This window comes from Mustela lutreola, chromosome 1 (assembly GCF_030435805.1).
Source record: "Mustela lutreola isolate mMusLut2 chromosome 1, mMusLut2.pri, whole genome shotgun sequence".
Lineage (NCBI taxonomy): Eukaryota > Metazoa > Chordata > Mammalia > Carnivora > Mustelidae > Mustela > Mustela lutreola.
This window is the reverse complement of record NC_081290.1, coordinates 120,278,489-120,299,092: the sequence shown is the minus strand read 5'-3', so window position 1 is coordinate 120,299,092 and position 20,604 is coordinate 120,278,489. Positions and strand designations below refer to the sequence as shown.

Below are 20,604 nucleotides of genomic sequence, written 5' to 3'. Positions count from 1 at the left end.
ATTTATTTATTTTTAAAGATTTTGTTTATTTATTTGGGAGAGAGACAGTGAGAGAGAGCATGAGTGAGGGGAAGGGCAGAGAGAGAAGCAGACTCCCCATGGAGCTGGGAGCCCGATGCGGGACTCGATCCCAGGACTCCAGGATCATGACCTGAGCCGAAGGCAGTTGTCCAACCAACTGAGCCACCCAGGTGTCCCTGGATCAGTACATTTAGAGTGGGATGAGTTTGGGGTCCATGTTGTAGATATAAAGCTATTTTTAAGGATTTGACCTACTAAATGAAAAAAATGTAAAAATATTTTTGTCTATTTACAGCAGCCAAATTATGGAAGCAACCCAAGTGTCCATCGATAGATGAATGGATTAAGAAAATGTTTTATACATACACACAGGAATATTACTCATCATAAAAAAACAGGACTATTACTCAGCCATAAAAAAGAATGAAATCTTGTCATTTGCAACAACATGGATGAATCTGGAGGGTATAATGCTAAGTGAAATAAGTCAGTACAAGAAAGACAAATATCATATAATTTCATTCATATGTGGGATTTAAAAAACAAAACAAACAAAGGGAAAAAAAGGGGGGGACAAACCAAAAAACCCAGACTTTTAAATACAGAGAACAAACTGCTGGTTATCAGAGGAGTGGTGGGTGGGGGATGGGTGAAATAGGTAAATGGAATTAAGAATACATTTATTGTGAACACTGAGTATTGTATGGAATTGAGTCACTATATTGTATACCTAAAAGTAATATAATAGTGTGTATATACTGGAATTTAAAAAAAAGTAATAAATAAATAAATAAATAGAAAGGTAGACATAAGAGCATGGAGTATAATCCCTACTTTATTTTTTTAATAAAAATTTTATTTATTTATTTGACAGACAGAGATCACAAGTAGGCAGAGAGGCAGGAAGAGAGAGAGAGGGAAGCAGGCTCCATGCTGAACAAAGAGCCCAATGTGGGGCTCAATCCCAGGACCCTGAGATCATGACCTGAGCCAAAGGAGAGGCTTTAACCCAGGGAGCCACCCTGGTGCCCCTAATCCCTATCTTATAGTCCTAGTGATGAGATTGTGAAGCATAGAGCATGTTGTCATTAAAAAGTATTGTTTTACCAGGAAAAAAAATCCGTCTATGTGTCATCCTTTGATATGAATTGGACAAGCTGAATCTTTGCGGGGGAGGTGGGAGAAGTGGAGGAGGCATGGTTTTTATCATTTAATCATCATCTATCATGATCTCTAACTTTAGCGAACCCACGCATTAAAAATTATGTTCTAGGGCGCCTAGGTGACTCAGTGGGTTAAGCCTCTGCCTTCAGCTCAGGTCATGGTCTCAGGGTGTTGGGATCGAGCCCCCCATTGGGCTCTCTGTTCAGCAGGGAGCCTGCTTCCCCCCTTCTCTCTGCCTGCCTCTCTGCCTGCTTGTAACCTCTTTCTCTGTGTCAAATAAATAAATAAAATCTTTTAAAAAATTATGTTCTGTACTTCATAATGAATATTTAAATATGACCTTAATTGAATATGGAGATGAATGATGTAATACAGTCTTTCTCTTCAAATTGTTCACACCTATCAGCTTCTAATGTATCCCTAGGGAAAAGTCAGAGACCCATTCAACTACTCGGCACCAGAATTAGGCCAAAATTTGTCTCTCGGATAGGTGGAGAGGGAGGTAGAAGGCTCCATTAATAGTTGTAAAGCAGTTGGAGCTCCCTCTGCTGGAATATATTCGTAAAGGAGTAGTAGCGGAGGAAGCCCTCCACCTTCAGGGTGAAAGGAATGGAAACAAAAAGAAACAAATGGCTCTCTCAGTTAGCTTTGATACTAGGGTCAAGGAAAAGTTTAAAACAAAGCAGTCTCTCTTCTAGGGTTTTTGGTAAAATTTGTCACGTTTCCTTCTACTATAGGAATATTTGCCTTATACTAGGAAAAAACATGAACTTGATTTGCTAATAGATACCTTATGGGAGGTAGCTTCAGAGAAGGGCATTGCATCATTTTAGCAGGCTGATGACAGAAAATTTATACTACATAAATTTAAGTACAATTTAAAATTTGAATGAAAGCTAAGACTTTTTTGGGTAACTTGTGGGAATTGACTTAAATTCTCTGTACCATGTCTCCCCAATTTTAAAGTGAAAATAACACTATCAATCCCAACCACTTTGATAATGGGAGAGCAAATGAGAAGGCAACAGAGGCAAAACGAACTTCTGAGGTCCCACATATTCTCATGGCTAAAATCCCAGCACTGGCTGGTAGCCATGTTCCCAGATGAATAGTGTTGAGTCCCAGGCAATGCGTCAGGCCCTGGTGATGAATTAAAGCATGTTCAACAACCTCCCAGAATTCAGTCTTACAGTCTACAGGGGAAGACACTGTAACACAAATAACAACTATTTGTAACACAAATAACAACACTAACACATGGCAAATCCTATAAAGTAAGACAGAATTGGAAAAACACGCAATTTTCTGGAAGATCAGGAAAGACTTCAAAGAAAAGTTGTAATTTCACTGGGACTTGAGGGATGAAGTACATGCCAGTACATTTTTCTTTCTTAAAGCTGTTTATTTAGCTGTTCTCAGGAGAAACTGTCTTCCAAAAATGTTTTTTTAAAAAACACAATTAGAAGAACAGAAAGTTAGTTTAGTTCTAGTTTCTTTAGTTGGCAGTCCTAACAAACAGCTCAGAGATGTAACCATCGGTTAAATAAACAAACTGTTAGACTGAGATAGATACATCAGCACCGACATCAAGAAAAACACTGGCTGATTGATAGGGTGAAACTAATAGAGTAATAGGTTGTATTGTTTATATCCTACTTCTGAAAATAATGTCAGGTTTGATAGCTTTTGGTTAGTATATTGAAGATAATACAAAGTTAACATTGATAATAGAAATGAGTTCTGCTTTTGCTCCTCTTGCAGAAACATAAATCCGTGTCGTTAATAATACCTCTCGGAGCCTCAGACGCTAAGGATTACATCTTATCTTCCATGCATTTAGCACTGAATGATTTTTCAACAAGCTTGTTTTTTGGGCAGGAAAAAAAAATGTATAGCTGCAATTGCCTATATTGGAAGAAGAAAAAAGAGCTTAAATCAGTAACCTAACTGAATACATTAAAGAACTAGAAAGCAAAGAGAAAATCAAACTGAAAGTAAGTAGAGGAAAGGAAAAAATAAGTGGGTGGAAATATAGGAACTAGAGTATATAAAAACAAAAGAGAAAAATAAAAGAAACCTAAAGTTTTTTTTTTTTAAAGTAGTAACAAGTGACAAAGATTTAATAAGACTGACTAAGATAAAAAGAAGGAAGACTAAAATTGTTAAAATCACAAGTGAAATCAGGGTGATTACTACCAAACCTACAGAAATAAAAAGGATTACAAAGATATACTATAAACAATTAAATGTTAATTATAGATCTAGATAACCTACATGAATGAACAGATTCCTATAGTTGTCCCAATTTCCCAATTCATTTTATAAGGTATCACTCCAGTACCAACAAAGACAACACAAAGAAGAGAACTATAGATCAATATCCCTTATGAATACAGATACAAAAATCCTCAACAAAATACTGGTGAGCTGAATTCAGCATCATTTTTAAAAGATCATACACCAGGGTATGACTGGGGTATGAGCGGGCAGTTCAGTCACTTAAGCATCCCACTCTTGGTTTTGACTCAGGTCACAATCTCAGGGTCATTAGATCAAGCCCCATGTCATTCTCTCTCTCTAAAATAAAATAAATAAATAAAATCTTTTAAAAAAAATGATACACCATGACTTAGTGGGATTTATCTCAGGAATGCAAGGATAGTTCAATATATGAAAACCAATCAATTTAATATATTATATTAAAAGTGAAAGGGAAAACAAAAACATGAACATTTCAATACATGTAGAAAAAGACACTTGAGAGAACCTAACAACATTTTATAATAAAAGATACACAACAAACTGGAAATAGAGGAGAACTTTCTCATCTTGAAGAGGGCTATCTATGAAAAACCCACAGCTAACATCATGCTTTAAAAAAAAAATTGTTTATTTGTTTGAGAGACACAGTGAGTAGGGGAAGGGCAGAGGGTTGGAGGTTTCACACTTCCCAATTTCAAACTTACTCTAAAGTTATGGTAATCAAGACAGTGTAGTACTGGTAGATGGATAGACATACTATCCAGAATGCCAAAGAATGAATTTGGATCTCTGTCTCATATCATACACAAAAATTAACTTAAAATGGATCACATACCTAAATGTAAAAGCTAAAACTATAAATAAAAGACTTAGAAGAAAACCTAGGCATAAATTTTTGTGGCTTTGGATGAGGCAATGTTTCTGGGCATGATATAAAAAGCATAAATGATAAAAGACAAAATGAAAAAATTTTAAATGGGCTTCCTCAACAATAAAGACGTCTGTGCTTTCAAGGACACCATCAAGAAAGTGAAACAACAGTTCATAGAATGGGAAAAAATATATGCAAGTCATATACTTGATTACAGACTTATAACCAGGATGTATAAAGAATATTTACACCCCAATTTTAAAACCGGCAAAGGACTTGAATAAACATTTCACAAAATACATACAAATGGCTAATAAGCATATGAAAAGATGCTTGATGCCATTGGTCATTAACAAAATTGCAAATCAAAACCACAGTGAGATACCATTTCATACCTACTAGGATGACTATAATCAAAAAGACAAACAATAATGAGTGTTGATGAGAATGTGGAGAAATTGGAAACCTCATATATTGCTAGTGGGACTATAGGACGGTGTGATCATCATGGAAAACAGTTCGGAGGCTCCTCAAAAAAGTTAAAAATAAAGTTATCACATGACATAGCAATTCTACTCCTAAGTATTTATCCAAGAGAACTGAAAACTTAATTCCACACAAAAACTTGTATATGAATATCCATAACAGCATTATTCATAATAGCCCCAAAGTGGAAACAATGTAAATATCTATCAACTGACGAATGGATAAACAAAATGTGGTATGTCCATACAATGGAGTATTATTTGGCCATAAAAAGAAATGAAGTATTGATGATACATGTTACAACATGGATGAACCTTGAAAATACTATGGTAATAAGTGAAAGAATTGGACACATTAGGGCCATGCATTCTATGATTCCATTTATACAGAATGTCCATAACAGGCAAGTCCATAGAGACCAAAGGTAAATGAGTGACTACAGAGGGTGGGGAGTGGCTGGTAACATGTAGAAATCTCTCTGTGCAGTGATGAAAATGTTCTGGAATTACATCATGGTGATGGTTGTATGGCTTGGTGAATATACCGAAAACCACTGAATTATGTACTTAAAAAATTAAACTCAAAAAGAAAAAATTATAGCCTTAAAAATATTTTAAAACTTTGAAGGCAGTGAATAACAATATTTGATATTGTTATTGCTAACTGTAGTAGCAATACTTGATATAAATATTTGATATATATAATAGTTGAAATGTGATATATATAATACTTGACAACTGTTAATTCTTTTTTTTTTTTTTAAAGATTTTATTTATTTATTTGACAGACAGAGATCACAAGTAGGCAGAGAGGCAGGCAGAGAGAGAGAGAGAGAGGGAAGCAGGCTTCCTGCGGAGCAAGGAGCCCGATGCGGGGCTCGATCCCAGGACTCTGAGATCATGACCTGAGCCGAAGGCAGCAGCCCAAACCACTGAGCCACCCAGGCACCCCGACAACTGTTAATTCTTGATAGCACTATTATTAGTGTTCAAAATCCATTAGAGCGATTAACTCAGTTTTGTCCTCATTACAAACCTATGATATATTCCCATTACTATCTCCAGTTTTTAGAGGAGAAAATCTGAACTCAGAGAGATTAAGTGTCCTGCCTAAGGTCACACAATTAAGAAAGACACAGAGCTGGGATTCAAACCCAAGCAGTCTGACATGAAAGTCCCTTCAGTAAGTACATTTGTTTGGCTTGTCAATGTGATTATGCCACAGAGTTCCTAAGGAACTGGTAAACAGGAAATAATTTTATAAAAAATAATTCATGGTGACAAAAATTCCTGTGCCTTCTAGAGGATACTGGGAAATCGAATCTTTTTAAAATTTAAAAAAATGTTTTGATTTTTCAAAAGATTTTATTTATTTATTTGACAGAGATAGACATAGCGAGAGAGGCACAGCAGAGGGAGCGGGAGAGGGAGAAGCAGGCTTCCTACAGAGCAGGGAACCTGAGGCAGGACTCGATCCCAGGACTCTGGGATCATGATCTGAGCTGAAGGCAGACACTCAATGACGGAGCCACCCAGGCGCCCCGGGAAATGTAACCTTTATAAAGAGAAGAATAAAACAATTTCTTATTAATTAGCCGGGTATAGGAAAGGCCCTTTCCTGACGCTTACATTTCAGATGTGATTGGCAGCGTGCAAATCCAAAAGCTTTCATATTCATTCTCTTTGAGAGGTGTGTTTCATTAACTCCTTGAGAATTAGAAATATTCCCTTTTTTTCAAAGTGGAGTCTGGAAAAAACAGGATGGGGCATTTAGCCCTCATAATTAACAAGGGCCGAGTTTCTTTTAATGTTGCCAACTCAAGCAGACTCAGTGAGGCTTGTGCTACAAACTGCTGTGAACAGTGGGGTTCAGTTCATGCTGGTGAGTCTGGCCGAGGTCCACTTTGTCTCTGCACAGAGGGGAGCACTTCAGAGCCAGCGAGGGCTGGTTCTCGGCCATGCCAAGATTCATCTGCTGTACGTTCACTCATGTTCGTTATCGAGAATCCTGAAATGAAAGTCGTCTCTTAATCCCAAAGAGAGCTGTTTGGTAGGAAATGTCCACATCCAGTGTAGTTGCTGATAATCTCGAAAACAGGAAAATCTTCATGCTGAGTCATGCATGAAGTCATGGCTGAGGGACACAAGATTAAGAGCAGTGTCTAAATGCTGGAAATGGCAATGATTCTCCTGGTTCCACTTTCGCCCCCATGATCCACTGTCCACACGGTAGCTAGAAGGAGGCTAGATAAAATCGAGATCACATTTTGTGGGGTTTTCCACAGCACTGAAAACCCCAAGTTCTCACCATGGCCCATGAATCCCTTTGTATGCTTGTGAATCTGAGCCCGTCTCCTATTTTGCTTTCCTCAACAACAGACTGCCAAGAAAGTGTTGAAGGTAGAACCACAAGTTTCAAGAAACTCAAGAGACCTAGGAGCCACATGCAAAGTGTGAATTCTGATTGGATTCTGAATCGAACAAAACAACTATAAAAGAATTATGAGGCAAAAGGAGTAACTTGAACATGGATTGGATATTTGTATTAAGAATTATTGTTCATTTTTAAAACGTCATAATGGTATTGCGATTATGGGTTCTTCTTGTTGTTGTTGTTTTAACAACAGCCCCTGCCTTTAGGAATACATCCTAAAATCCAGGTGAAACAACAGGGTATATGGACTTTGCTTAAAAATAATCTAATGAGGGGCGCCTGGGTGGCTCAGTGGGTTAAGCCGCTGCCTTCGGCTCAGGACATGATCTCAGGGTCCTGGGATCGAGTCCCACATCAGGTTCTCTGCTCAGCAGGGGGCCTGCTTCCCTCTCTCTCTGCCTGCCTCTCCGTCTACTTGTGATTTCTCTCTGTCAAATAAATAAAATCTTTAAAAAAAAAAAAATCTAATGAGTGAGGGGAGGAGTGAGCAGGTATAAATAAAATGAGGTTGGCTACAAGGAGATAATTACTGACGATGGACGATGAGTATTTGGCAATTTATTATACGGTTCCTAAATATCTCTGTAGCTCTGAGAAGGAGCACAAACATACTTTATAAGTTTGACAAACAGGAGACAGCAAGACATCTTGGAAAGAGTATAATCTTTGAAGTGAGATATCTGCAATCCTGAACTTGTTTTTTCCTACCAGCATCACCTTGAGTGACCTGAGGCTCTGTTTCATTTTCTATAAAACTAGGATTATAAAATCTCTGAAGCACAACAATGAGAACCAAATGAAATCCTGTAGGTCTGTGGTCTACCACAATGGCCAGCACACAGAAAATACTTTAAAAACGGTGTAAGAAACAGTAATAGAAGTACAGCACCTTACTCCTGATGAGTTGCTCAGTTCTTATTTCTCTGTAGTGTTACTGAACTTTTCCTACCTGTGCATTGTTTCTTGCAGACCAGAATGGAAACTGCCTAAGAAAGCTTTGGTTTTTAATTTTTTTTAAGATTTTTAATTTTTATTTATTTGACAGAGAGAGAGAGATCACAAGTAGGCAGAGAGGCAGGCAGAGAGAGCAGGGGAAGCAGGTTACCCACCCAGCAGAGAGCCCGGTGCGGGGCTCCATCCCAGGACCCTAAGATCATGACCTGAGCCAAAGTCAGAGGCCCAACCCATGAGCCACCCAGGCGCCCCTAGTTTTTATTTTTTAAGATTTTATTTATTTATTTGACACAGAGAGAGAGAGATCACAAGTAGGCAGAGAGGCAGGTGGAGGGGGGCAGGCTCCCTGCTGAGCAGAGAGCCCAATGCGGGGCTCGATCCCAGGACCCTGAGACTATGATCCGAGCCAAAGGCAGAGGCTTAATCCACTGAGCCACCCAGAGGCCTGGGAAGTTTTTTTTTTTTTTTTTTTTTTTTTTTAATTCTTTATGTGCCTAGAATGGTAATGGTATAATAACTGACTCTTGATTGAACAAAGCAAAACAAGGTATTTGGCCTCTGGGTTTGGACATCAGGAACTAATAGTGAATTGCTGACATGAACAATGTCTGTGGAATGTCAACAGGTGTCTGTTATAAAACCCGTGTTTATCTGTACCACGCTCTGTTCGAGGCACAGAAGAGTTCTGAAAGTTGGAAAGAAGAAAATTTTCAAATACTGGTGAGCATTTGAGATTAATCGTATATATATTTTTTCCTATTATTTTTGCTAGAGTAAGTAGGAGCGCTTTCTTGCATTTGCTGCGGTTCTGTCATGTCTTGTATCGAGACCAGTTTACTTGACGTTGTATGTGCTTGGCATTAAAAACAGGGTAAGAATTCTATTTTCAAAAGGGGCATAGTTAACTGTTAGCCTCTGCCCAAGCAATTTCCCCCTCCCTTCCTTTAACCTCCCAAGGAGACAATTGGTGACATTCTAAGCAGATGCTTGCTCAGAGAGTGGGCAGCAAGCCGTGGGCAGCCTGCTCGCTTAATTTTAAGCAAGATCTTTGTGTGTTTTATTATATTAATTAGTGTATTGGCAAGGCCCAATGGGCTTTTTAAAGCAGCAGGGGTTTTGCTGATCCCTTAATTTGCAGTTTGTGATGGCTCTTTTGTTTTTGTTTTCGTTTAATTCTTCCACCCATTAAACCCTTCAATCTAGCATTAGCTGTAACTCCCTGTAAGGCTAGAGCTTCAGGGAGTGATGCATGAAGATGGATGGTGGCCTTAGGAAGGGGGGGAACCTGACTGCACTTTTTCTTTGGTCCTGGTTTGAAAGGGGGCGGCTACATTCATTTTATCCATGTAGGCGTTTTACCAGAGGAATGAATGCTGAGAAAAACGATGCCACATTCAGTGTGCTTTTTAGGGATGTGTAGAGAAATTCTTCAACCTTTCATGTGAACTTTAGGTTATGCAAGTAAAAACACCTGATTTAGACATCTTGGGCCAGTGAAGAGAAGACGGGAGGAAAGGCGTCAGAAAAGGGTGTATTTGTGGATTTTTGTAAATGAATGTTGAGGGAGATTTTCCTGTTGCCCTTGATGAACTATTTGTCTTCTTACCACTGTTTGAGGGCAAAGATGCTTCCTTGCCTCAACGAATCCCTGCCATACCCATTTTAGTTAATAATACTCAGTTCAGGCTGCCTGGGTGGCTCAATTGGTTAAGCTACTGCCTTTAGCTCAGGTCATGATCCTGGAGTCCCAGATCAAGTCCTGCATCAGGCTCCCTGCTCGGGGTCGGGGGGCGGGGGGGGGAGCGGAGTCTGCTTCTCCCTCTGACCTCTTGCCTCTTATGCTCTCTTTCTCTCTCATTCTCTCAAATAAATAAATAAAATCTTTAAAAAAAAATAATACTCAGTTCAATTCAGCTTAATGCTTCATTCTTTCTCTACCCTCTGTGCAGGCTTGACCCATGGCTTTGAGGGGAAAACTACATGGTCAGCATTTACATCTCTCTGTCTGTAGGCAGAAAGAGTCAGGGGACCCCAGAAAAAGAAAGATGACACATAGCTTTCTGACATAAGAAAAGTCATTTGAGCCCCCATCCCCCATCTTGTGGTCTATGTCTGACCGGCACTCCTCGCCCCAAGCACATTTCTTGCAGAACTTCCTGGGACAGGTTGAAATTGCAGAATAGACCTGCAATGATTCAGTAGTCAACAATTCTAAAAGAGCAAGAAAAGGTGAGAACAAGCAGCCGCTATCAGGCCAAGAGATAATCTAATCCTATCAGGGACAATAAATCAAGAGTAAAACTCTCAGTGCTAGTTCAAAGGTCAAGACCGAGCGGACACACATTCTTGAGTTAATTTTGCAGGACTGAACCTCCTGTGAGCATCAGATACCAGACCAGCGGGAGCCAGAGAGTTGATGATGCCCCAATTCCATGCTGACCTCCCCCTTGCTCAAGATCCTTCATGTATATGTACGCACCCTTAGCTCCACACTTAACCAGTTTTGTTGTCCAAGGAGACGCTGTTTAGGGAAATACCCAGTGTCTGCCTTTGCATGTTGCAAGTATACCCTTCCCTTTCCTGTTCTTCGGCTTGCTTGTGACTTTTGCCTTGACTGCAGGAGAGGAATGCAGTTTCGGGTAACATGCCCAACACCTAAAAATGGAGGAAATTCTTTATTACTTAAAAATGTATTTTGAATGCTGGCAGGTTGTCAGGAAAACAGAAATACTGCAACCGAATGTATAGTCTTCTTGAAAAGTGGCTTTAGTATTGCTACTTTTGGTTATCTAATGGCCGATGTGGAATTTCTAAAAGTAACATTAATGGAGAGGAAGATATTTCCTAGTTTAATTACCTATGCCCCTTTATTGTTATAATAGTAATAAAGATGTTTTTCTCTGTATAGAAAAAAAATGTATTTTGTTGACTATTCAAAATATTAAAAAAAACATGAGGCCATGGTTGGAGTAGGGGAGAAACACAAAGGAGTTATTCTTGAGGAAAATTTGAGAATTAAGGATTGCTGAATTAATAAATAGATACCTTATGGTTAATGTGAAATATAATAAAACATCCCATTTTAAATCAGGTGTGTTGTTTTTCTTTTTTATTTTCCTGAGTGTATTTTGATAAATTCCTAATGGAACAGGTAAAGTTTGTGTTAAAAGTTCATAACCAAACAAACTCTTCCAAAACAAATGGAGCTTTTACTTTTCAAAATTTACCACTCTTTTTGGGGGGAGGGAGAGAGGAAGAGGAGGAAAGTAACTTGTAACTGAAGAGAAAAAAAAAATGAAATAGCAACCCTTGTCTCCCCCACATCCCTCCACAATGAGACAAAGATAATTACTTGGGAGCACGGGGATCCTGAGGAAAATAATAATAATAAGTAAGATAACTTAGAAAAAGAAAGACATAAATATAGAAAATCATTTAAATTATTTACAACAAAATAGGCAAATTACAAACAGACATGTAGAATGGCCTCTAAATTATAAATTATTCAATCCATCTTGAAAAAAACATCAGGGATAGTGTTTAAAATCCATTTAACATACACTCTTTCCTTTGGCTTTCTCTTTTTATCTCTTTTCAAGGACATTATGCTTGAAAGGGTATAGGGCCTATTTCCTGAAGTGTTCTCTTCATTCACTGATAATGGGAAATAGAGAAAAGTAGAGACCATGAAAACAGTGTAGTATTGAACACCCATGGGGCCATTGAACACTGTGGAAACAGTCTAGGTTCTGAAAAACTATTTTGGAAAATTCAGGACTGTTAAGTGCGTTGAGGAGGACTCAGGTCAGGGCCTTGTAAAGTGTATGTCTTTTCTGAGAAATGCTCTGGAAGAGGTAGGGAATATTAGTGACAATTACGCCTTTGAAGGGATGCTGCATTACAGTTTGATTTTAAAACTTCCATTTAAATTTTGTTTTCTAGTATTTATTTATCAGTGGGTAGTCACTGTGTAGCTTACCATTTTTCAGGGGAAGAATTTTATTTGTAAAGCAGCACCTGGCTTCTGTTGTTCCCCAAGCTCTTTCTTTGACTGTTCTTGTAAGGAAGTAACCCATTGTGGAAAATGACACAGAATGACCTAGGCTGTGGACAAAACAATGATCTTCAAATTCAGAGAAATTTGGCTTCAAGTCCATGCTCTACATCTATTGGCTCTTTCCCTTTGAACAAGTTACTTAACCTCTTCGTGTGTGGGGGTGTGTGTGTGTGTATATTCCCCCAAATATTTCATTTATGGATACTGAAATTTCAGTTTCCTATCATTTTCACATGTCACAACATGGTATCCTTTTCATTTTTTCTCAGTCATTAAAACATGTGAAAACCACTCAGGTGGGCCAGGTCTTAGTTTGTCCACCGATCTAAAGAGTCTAACTCTCCAAGCTAATACTCTCCTCCATCTTTTAGTAGCACAGAAGCTCTTCAGAAGTCGCAGTCTGCTAATACTCTCCTCCAAGCTAATATTCTGCTCCATCTTTCCATCTGGAAAGATTGTCCCAGACCAGGCTAAAACAGACCAGGCCGTGGGGTAGGAAATGGGTAGTTCCCACTCAGTCCTTTGTCTTAGGAAGAGGCTCTTGTCAAACGCCCACGTTACTTGTATAATTTAGAACCACAGACCGATGAAGGACAGAAAGTCAGTTTGTTGCTCCTCCTTTCAGATGTACGGTGGAAGCTTTAGGAATCCTGGGAGCCAGACTTAGGATTCAAGCTCTCAACTCTTCCCTTACAGCTCAAAAGCACTGGGACCCCAAAAGGAAAGTGATTTGCCCATGTGAGTGGGTGTGGGAACCCAGGTTCATGCCTCCTCTAGTCCAAGGATTCCTCACTTCCAAATGTAGCGTCTGTAAAGTCAAGACTCAAGGCTGAGGGTCCTAAATTCCTGCCAGGGGTAGATGAGCAGGGCCCTTCTTAAACTCCAAACTGATTACACACCTGCCCTTCCAGGCTGTGCTCCAAACCCAGGGCATCTCGGCCCCCTCTGCTGGTCCCTGCCTTTTGTGGGTGAAAACGAAGGCTGCAGACTGCGACTTTGGAAGAGCTTTTGTGCCTTTATAACCACCACCTGTGGAAGGAAGGACCCAGAGAATGGCGTTCATTTCCTAAACTAAAAAGCTGAGGCCCAACAACAGCAAAGTGAGGTATTGGCGGAAATAGGACTTGAACCCAGGTCCCTGAACTCCTGAACCCCGGTCCAGGCTCTTTCTCATGCCTGAAGTGCAGGGGGAGGCAGAGGTCCCCGTGATCTGCCTCTCCCTACCTTAGTTTTCTAATATATAAAATGGACATTATAATGGTACTTACCTCCTAGAGCTGTGTGGCGCTCGGGAGAAACTGCTCATTAATGTGCTTAGCACATAGCCTGGTTCATATTAACACCAGAGCTGAGAGAGTATAACTTTTTTTTTTTTTTTTTTAAGATTTTCTTTATTAGGTGCCTGGATAGCTCAGTTGGTCGATCCTCTGACACTTGGTTTCAGCTCAGGTCATGATCTCAGGGTTGTGGGATCCAGCTAGGGTCAGGCTGAAGCAGACTCCGTGCTCAGCGTGGAGCCCAATGGACGGCTCAACCCCATAACCTGACATCAGATCTGAGCTAAAACCAAGAGTCCCCAGCTCAACCGACTCTACCACCCAGGCACCCCAATTATAACTATTTCTTCAAAGACTGTCAGTTTATAAAAATTATCCTCTCTTTCTTCAAGAAACAAAGGCACATTTATGTCTTTTGTAGAATGCGATCTCACCCAAAGGTCACAGACCATTGAACTGAATGAAAATCATAGATCTGCCATCAGGTACAAGTTCTTATAGAGGGGTGAAGATGATAATGTTTTCCAAGTTTCAGCAGAACAAACAAGTCAGTGGGAGGGATCGGAAAGGTAAAATAAAAACACAGCAAACTAAACCTTGGGTGGAAACAATCATATGTCATAGTCCAGTGACAAACAGCACAGACTCTGGGACGAGTCTACCTGGGTTCAAATTTCAGTTTTGCTACTTACTTGTTATGTGATACTGGGAAAGTTACTTAACCTTGCTGTGCCTCAACTTCTACATCTATGAAGAGATAAATACGAAAACCTGAAAGAATTGTTGATATGATTCCCTGAGAGAAAATTCACAAAGTGCTCAGGACAGTGCCTGGCATGGTGTAGCTGTTTGTTCAAAAAACAAATAGGGGTGCCTGGATGACTCCCATGGTCAAGCATCTGCCTTCGGCTCAGGTCATGATCCCGGGGTCTTAGGAGTCCTGCATCCGGCTCCCTGTTGGGCGAGGAGTCTGCTTCTCCCTCTCCCTCTACTGCTCCCCGCTGCTTGTGCTCTTTCACTCTCTTCCTCTTTCAAATAACTAAATAAAATCTTAAAAACAAAAACAAAACCAAATATGGTCATTTAGTTATTACCTTAAAACAGGTCCAGATTTAGTTTGCTAGGGTAATTTAGTCTGAAGAGACTCTCAGAAGAAACACCTGTAACACATGCAAGGCCCATGTTTGTCCTTTCCCTGTCTCTTCTTTTCCTCAAAAAAGAGAGATGTTCATTTTTATCCGTTTAATTGCGGAGGGAGGAGAGCTATGGTTTAATTGTTTATCTTTTTCAACCTTTTTTGGGGTGCATGAGCTTGGTTTGTTGGGCATACAGTTTGCTCTTTACCCTTAATGCTTTCACAACTGGCATTTTTGGACCAGACCATAAGGGCATAGGAGAGTAATGGAAGAATTGGTTTTGAGATGTTTTTGTTTAATCCTCTAGTTCAGATGATCAGAGGGACCAATACAAAGAGAGGATGCTCATTCCAAGGTTGGCAGTGAGCCCCCATTCCCCAAAGCACTGGCAGCTTCCAAAGAATTGGAAGCTATCATTTTTGATGAGGCGTAACAGATTTTTATTTTGAAGTGGAAAGCTTTATCCTTGATAAAGTTCTGCTTGTTGCTCATTTTGCATCATTACCACGGTCTCTGAAGTAATGTTTAGGGAAAAGCATATCCTCAGTGTTCCTTCTGAGAGTAGTTTAGTAGATCTTAAAGCACTTCAAACTTTTAAAAAGATTTTTTAAAATTATTATTATTATTTTTTTTAAAGATTTTATTTATTTATTTGACAGAGAGAAATCACAAGTAGATGGAGAGGCAGGCAGAGAGAGAGAGAGGGAAGCAGGCTCCCTGCTGAGCAGAGAGCCCGATGCGGGCCTCGATCCCAGGACCCTGAGACCATGACCTGAGCCGAAGGCAGCGGCTTAACCCACTGAGCCACCCAGGCGCCCTAAAATTATTTTTTAAAGATATTTATTTACTTTATTTTTAGATAGAGAGAGAGAGACAGAGAGCGGGCACATGAATAGGGGGAGGGGCAGAGGGAGAGAATTTCAAGCCGACTCCCCACTGAGCATGGAGCCCAATGAAGGACTCTGTCTCATGACTGGCAGGTTGTGACCTGAGCAGGATGTTTAACAGACTGAGCCACCCAGGCACGCCCCCCCCCCCTTTTTTTTTAATTTTTCATTTTTTTATTAACATACAATGTATTATTTGCCCCAGGGGTACAGGTCTGTAAATCATCAGGTTTACACACTTCACAGCACTCACATTAGCACATACCTTCCCAATGTCCATAACCCAGCCACCCTCTCCCTACCCACCCACCCCAGGCAACCCTTAGTTTGTTTTATGATACTGAGTCTCTTATGGTTTGTCTCCCTCCTGATCCCATCTTGTTTCATTTATTCCTTTCCTACCCTTGGGATTACTGCTAATTAAAAATAATTTTATTACTAAAACTCAAGTTTGTTTTCCTAACATCCAAGTTTTTCTTTGTTTATTAATTACAGAGTTACTACACCCAAAACAATTCCAAACTTGGATTGACTGATAAGGAAGTTATCATTAACTGATAAGGAACCTTCTTAAACAGGCAGTCCTCCCTTTGCACACTACCATGGGACCATAAAAATAATTATGCAGACCGAAATCATACCAAGCATTCTTTTTTTTTTTTTTTTAAAGATTTTATTTTATTTATTTATTTGACAGACAAAGATCACAGGTAGGTAGAGAGGCAGGGAAGCAGGCTCCCCGCCAAGCAGAGAGCCTGATGTGGGGCTTGATTCCAGGACCCTGGGATCATGACCTGAGCCGAAGGCAGAGGCTTTAACCCACTGAACCACCCAGGCGCCCCTGTGCCAAGCATTCTTAATAATCAATGGGAAGAATTACAACTGTTCTGTGACCTTTTGTGAAAACATTAAAAATTGTCTCACTGTTGGTTATAAATGGAAATGGAAATGAAAAAGAACAGTAAAACTAATATTTAGTCCACTGTAATTTAAAGCCTTAGGTTGAATATTAGATTTATAAAAAACTTATCACAGGGATTTTGACTAGCACTTGCCTTCTTCTCATCGTACAATTTATGATGTGAACGACTTCTCCACTTTGGCTAATTCCCATACTCTTTCTGAAGTTGGGATCCACATATTAACCTTCGTGCTTTCAGTGTTGTAAAATAGCTCTGAGAATTGCCTTAACGTAAAAGATTTTTTTTTTTCTGTTGTCATTTCCCCTGGGACATCTTTTTCCTTTTCGTCAAAACGACTTTCTTGGGGTGCCTGGGTGGCTCAGTGGGTTAAAGCCTCTGCCTTTGGCTCAGGTCATGATCCCAGGGTCCTGGGATCAAGCCCCGCATCGGGCTCTTTGCTCAGCAGGGAGCCTGCTTCCTCCTCTCTCTCTCTGCCTGCCTCTCTGCCTACTTGTAATCTCTGTCTGTCAAATAAAATAAATAAAATCTTAAAAAAAAAAACAAAAAAAAATAACAACTTTCTTCATTTACGGCTACAAGTTTGCCGTTGCTTGGTTCCTCTAGCTGCATGCGTAATGCCACCAGGCTCGTGGTCAGCTATTTCTTTAGAGATCCCCTTCTGCTCCATTTGAATCTGACATCGAAGGTTACCATTTTTTGTTTCTTGGCTGGTACTTTCATGTTTCTTGGCCAGTTCCCTCTTTCAAAGATCTGTTTTTGTAAAGTATCACATGGGTTTATTACCGGGAGATGAGAAGCTTCCACAACCACATGCTTTCCTGGCTGCATATGACCGGCATTACAGATGAGCAGTGACGGATCACTGACAGACTTTGAAGGCAGTGATGTGACGGGTCAGTGATCGTCATGGGCATCTGTGACTTACACAGAGATTTGTGGACTAAAGAACAAGCATGGAGTTGATACCTTATATAATCAGGTGATAACTAGAGCATAGTTATCTGCTGCCAGAGCATTGGCGAATGATGCTGTTGAGCTTAAACCCAGGGTAACTGAATTTTGTGCATAAGGGAGGCATGGAAAGTGAAGACTGTCTAGAACGTGTGAGTCTTCTGTGGTATAATATGAGGGATGTTAAAGCAATGGCTCTCAACATACTGTTAGGGTGATCATTCTACAAGGCTTATTCGACTGCATTATTCTTCTGCTAAACATCCTTGAGTGACTTTCTATCAAGAGAGTGAAAATGACTACAATCCTTCACTCCTCCCTGTGCCTCCACCCTTTTCAATATGACTTTTTATCTCCTCCTGTGAAGAGGTGAATTCTCTTTCCCCACTTCTTGAATCTTGGTTGACCTTGTGACTTGATGGTATGCTAGTGCTTAGCACACTTCGTCTTGCTCTGCTGGGACCTTCCTCTCTGCTGTGGGAAGCTAGCCAGCTCCAGGATCAACGTCTGAGCAGACAATGTCCCAGTTCCCAACTGACCCAGCAGTTGACTGAATGAAGCCAAGATCAGGAGAATTGTCCAACTAATTTAGCTCAAAACGCTGACCCCCCAGATTTAAATTAGTTTTGTTTTAAGCCAGTACACTCTGGAGTGGTTTGTTTTGTAGCAATATCTAACTGATACTCTTCCCAGTGCTCAGAGGACCAATTCTGACCAAGGGGCTTTCCAGCCATAGCCTAGAGACACCCCTAGCAACACAGGACTCCCCACCCTTAATAATAATCTTCTCTACTTTTGTGTAATATGAGATTAAAACCAAAACAAAACCCCAAAACGTGGCTCTGATCATTATAGTTATCAAATCTCTAAATAGTAATGAGTATATTTGAAACTTATTTCTTTATAACAGCTGAAATCTATTCCTCTGTAGTTTCTATTCATTAGACCTAGTTCTACCTTTTTTTTTTTTTTTTTAAGATTTATTTATTTATTTGAGAGAGAGTGAGGGGAGCATAGAAGGAGAGAATCTTTAAGCAACTTTCCCTGAGCACAGAGACTGACATGGAGCTCGATGGCATGACCCAGGAGATCATGACCTGAGCTGAAACCCAGAGCGGGGCACTCAGCTGACGGAGCCCCCCAAGTGCCCTGGACCTAGTTCTACTCCTTTTTTTTTTTTCTTTTTAAAAACATTTTATTTATTTATTTGACAGAGAGAGATCACAAGTAGGCAGAGGCACGCAGAGAGAGAGGAAGAAGCAGGCTCCTCGCTGAGCAGAGAGACCGATTCAGGGCTCGATCCCAGGATCCCGGGATCATGACCTGAGCCAAAGGCAGAGGCTTTAACCCACTGAGCCACCCAGGCGCACCCCCCCCCCCCCCAGTTCTACTTCTTAGGGAGAAATAAAATAATCTGAGTCTCTCTTCCACGCGGATGTTCTTCAAATACTTGAAGACAGCCACTGTGCGCTTCCCTGAGACTCTGCTCCTTCACGCTGTCTATTTCCAATCCTGAGTGACACTTCTCCAGAAAGTGTTGTTATTTCCACTTCAACAACAAATTCCTCCCTGTTGGTCAGAGTTCACCACAGAGTAGCAATTCCCCTAGTCACTTCCTTTACATGATAAAACTGTCAGGCAAGTTAGGACATTTTCAGATCACTGCTCTTTAGCTGATTCGATTTTGTAATCTACATTATGAAGGCAACTTCCTTCTTCTCCTCTCTTCTTTTTCTTTTTTTTTTTTTTTTCCTTTTTTCATCTGGCCTGCCATAGCGAGGACTGTTTGGAAACGATCCTGAGACTATTTCAAGGACAGAAAAATATCAGAGAGGCTGGGATTCAAGCAAAACACTTGCCAGGCACAAGTTGGGACTATTTTAGAGTATTTTGTATCCTGCATTTTTGTTTTAGGTGTATTCCTCAGATTTTAATGTTTTCAGGTGTTGGAACCTTGGAGAAAGACTCGTTATACCTTACATATTGCTTATGTTTATTGAACGTTGTTATTTGGGCCTTTAAGGCCATAAATATTGATTTTAATCTGGATGCCCTCTCTTTATGGCTTGGGTCCAGGAGCAAGAGTAGGGAATCCTTACCTAAGATAGTAATTGTGCTCCCGCCAGAGATCTGTACAAAGGAAGCAATATCCTGGTGCTAGGACAGAGTGCCAGAGGAGAGAACAGAATTAAGGACGCGTTCTCTTTGCTGAATATGTAGAGAGAGCCAAGAGTCAAATCTTCAAGGCATGGGGTTTCTTAGGTGAAGGACTTACATATGGGTACACCATTTATTGGTTACACAGCCATTGGTTCTACATGAATGTGTAATTAGCTACCAGGGACGAGGGGCAGCAAGGGGGATTGAGTCCCCTCTGTATTACTTCCGAATCTGAAATGGTATAGTTTCATCCTGGGTGGGGCAGGGAAAGAGATCCTTGGAACTTGATCTTTACAAAAATGTTTTGCTTAAATCCCTATAAGAGCAATGTCTTCCAACTGGCCCTGTTTTCCAAATTATGCTCCCTACCATCTCTCATAGCAAAAGTCCTTTGAATATTGACACGTATGTAGAGACCTTTCCAAATTCCCATTAGTGCATAGCCTCCAAACTGGCATACGAGTTGTAGCAATTTTCTCTCGAACTCCAGCAAGCATTCTGTCACCAGTAGAAATGTGTGGCTGCCTTTGAGTCCCTGCCACTTCCCAGGGCTGGACCCAGCCCATTTTTCATTAATGGCCATTTTTTTCCTTTATGTCAGTGGCATGCTCTGCTTAGAATTCCAAAGCTGTCTCTCCTATCCTTGTTTTCTTCCAAATTGTCTTTAGTAACTGGAGCCTAGACCGGAGTTCCCTATATGTGCCTGATCACCAGCTCCGCAGAAGCCAATCAATCTTTTGAAAATCCTTTTTAGGTAGGTAAAGTAAGATAAGGGCTAGGGGGGATAGCAACCCCCAGCCTCCTAGGTCATCAAGAGTTTCTTGGACTTTGGGATTCCAGGGAGCTTATTGCACACTGGGTATGGCTGGGCTTCTTGTCTGAAATATTCTCTCTTAAACTGCGCCTTTCACTCCCCTATCCCAGTCTGTAATCACTATCTCAGCAGTCTCCTTAATTTCCCTGCGACACAGGTTGAATTCTGAAGCTCTTACAGCTCATGCCCACTCTTTGTCCTCTAGGCG

General features: G+C 40.4%; 1 protein-coding gene across 8 annotated transcripts in view; it reads right to left on the bottom strand.

Moving 5' to 3' along the window:
- Positions 1 to 1,587: 1,587 nt before the first annotated feature.
- LOC131830815 (uncharacterized) overlaps positions 1,588 to 20,604 on the bottom strand; it is a 46,950-nt gene continuing 27,933 nt past the window's right edge. For 4 of the 8 annotated variants that reach the window (XM_059173311.1, XM_059173310.1, XM_059173312.1 and 1 more), the window contains 4 exons: positions 13,148 to 13,277; positions 12,171 to 12,295; positions 10,671 to 10,846; positions 4,126 to 7,047 (listed from right to left, as the gene is read on the bottom strand). In XM_059173311.1, coding sequence (XP_059029294.1) covers positions 6,910 to 7,047; positions 10,671 to 10,846; positions 12,171 to 12,295; positions 13,148 to 13,277 — 569 coding nt within the window. In that variant the 3' untranslated portion in view covers positions 4,126 to 6,909. Of the gene's footprint in view, positions 3,091 to 4,125; positions 7,048 to 10,670; positions 10,847 to 12,168; positions 12,296 to 13,147; positions 13,278 to 20,604 lie in introns of those variants that run through there. The other 4 variants (XM_059173314.1, XM_059173316.1, XM_059173317.1 and 1 more) reach the window with 4 other exon arrangements.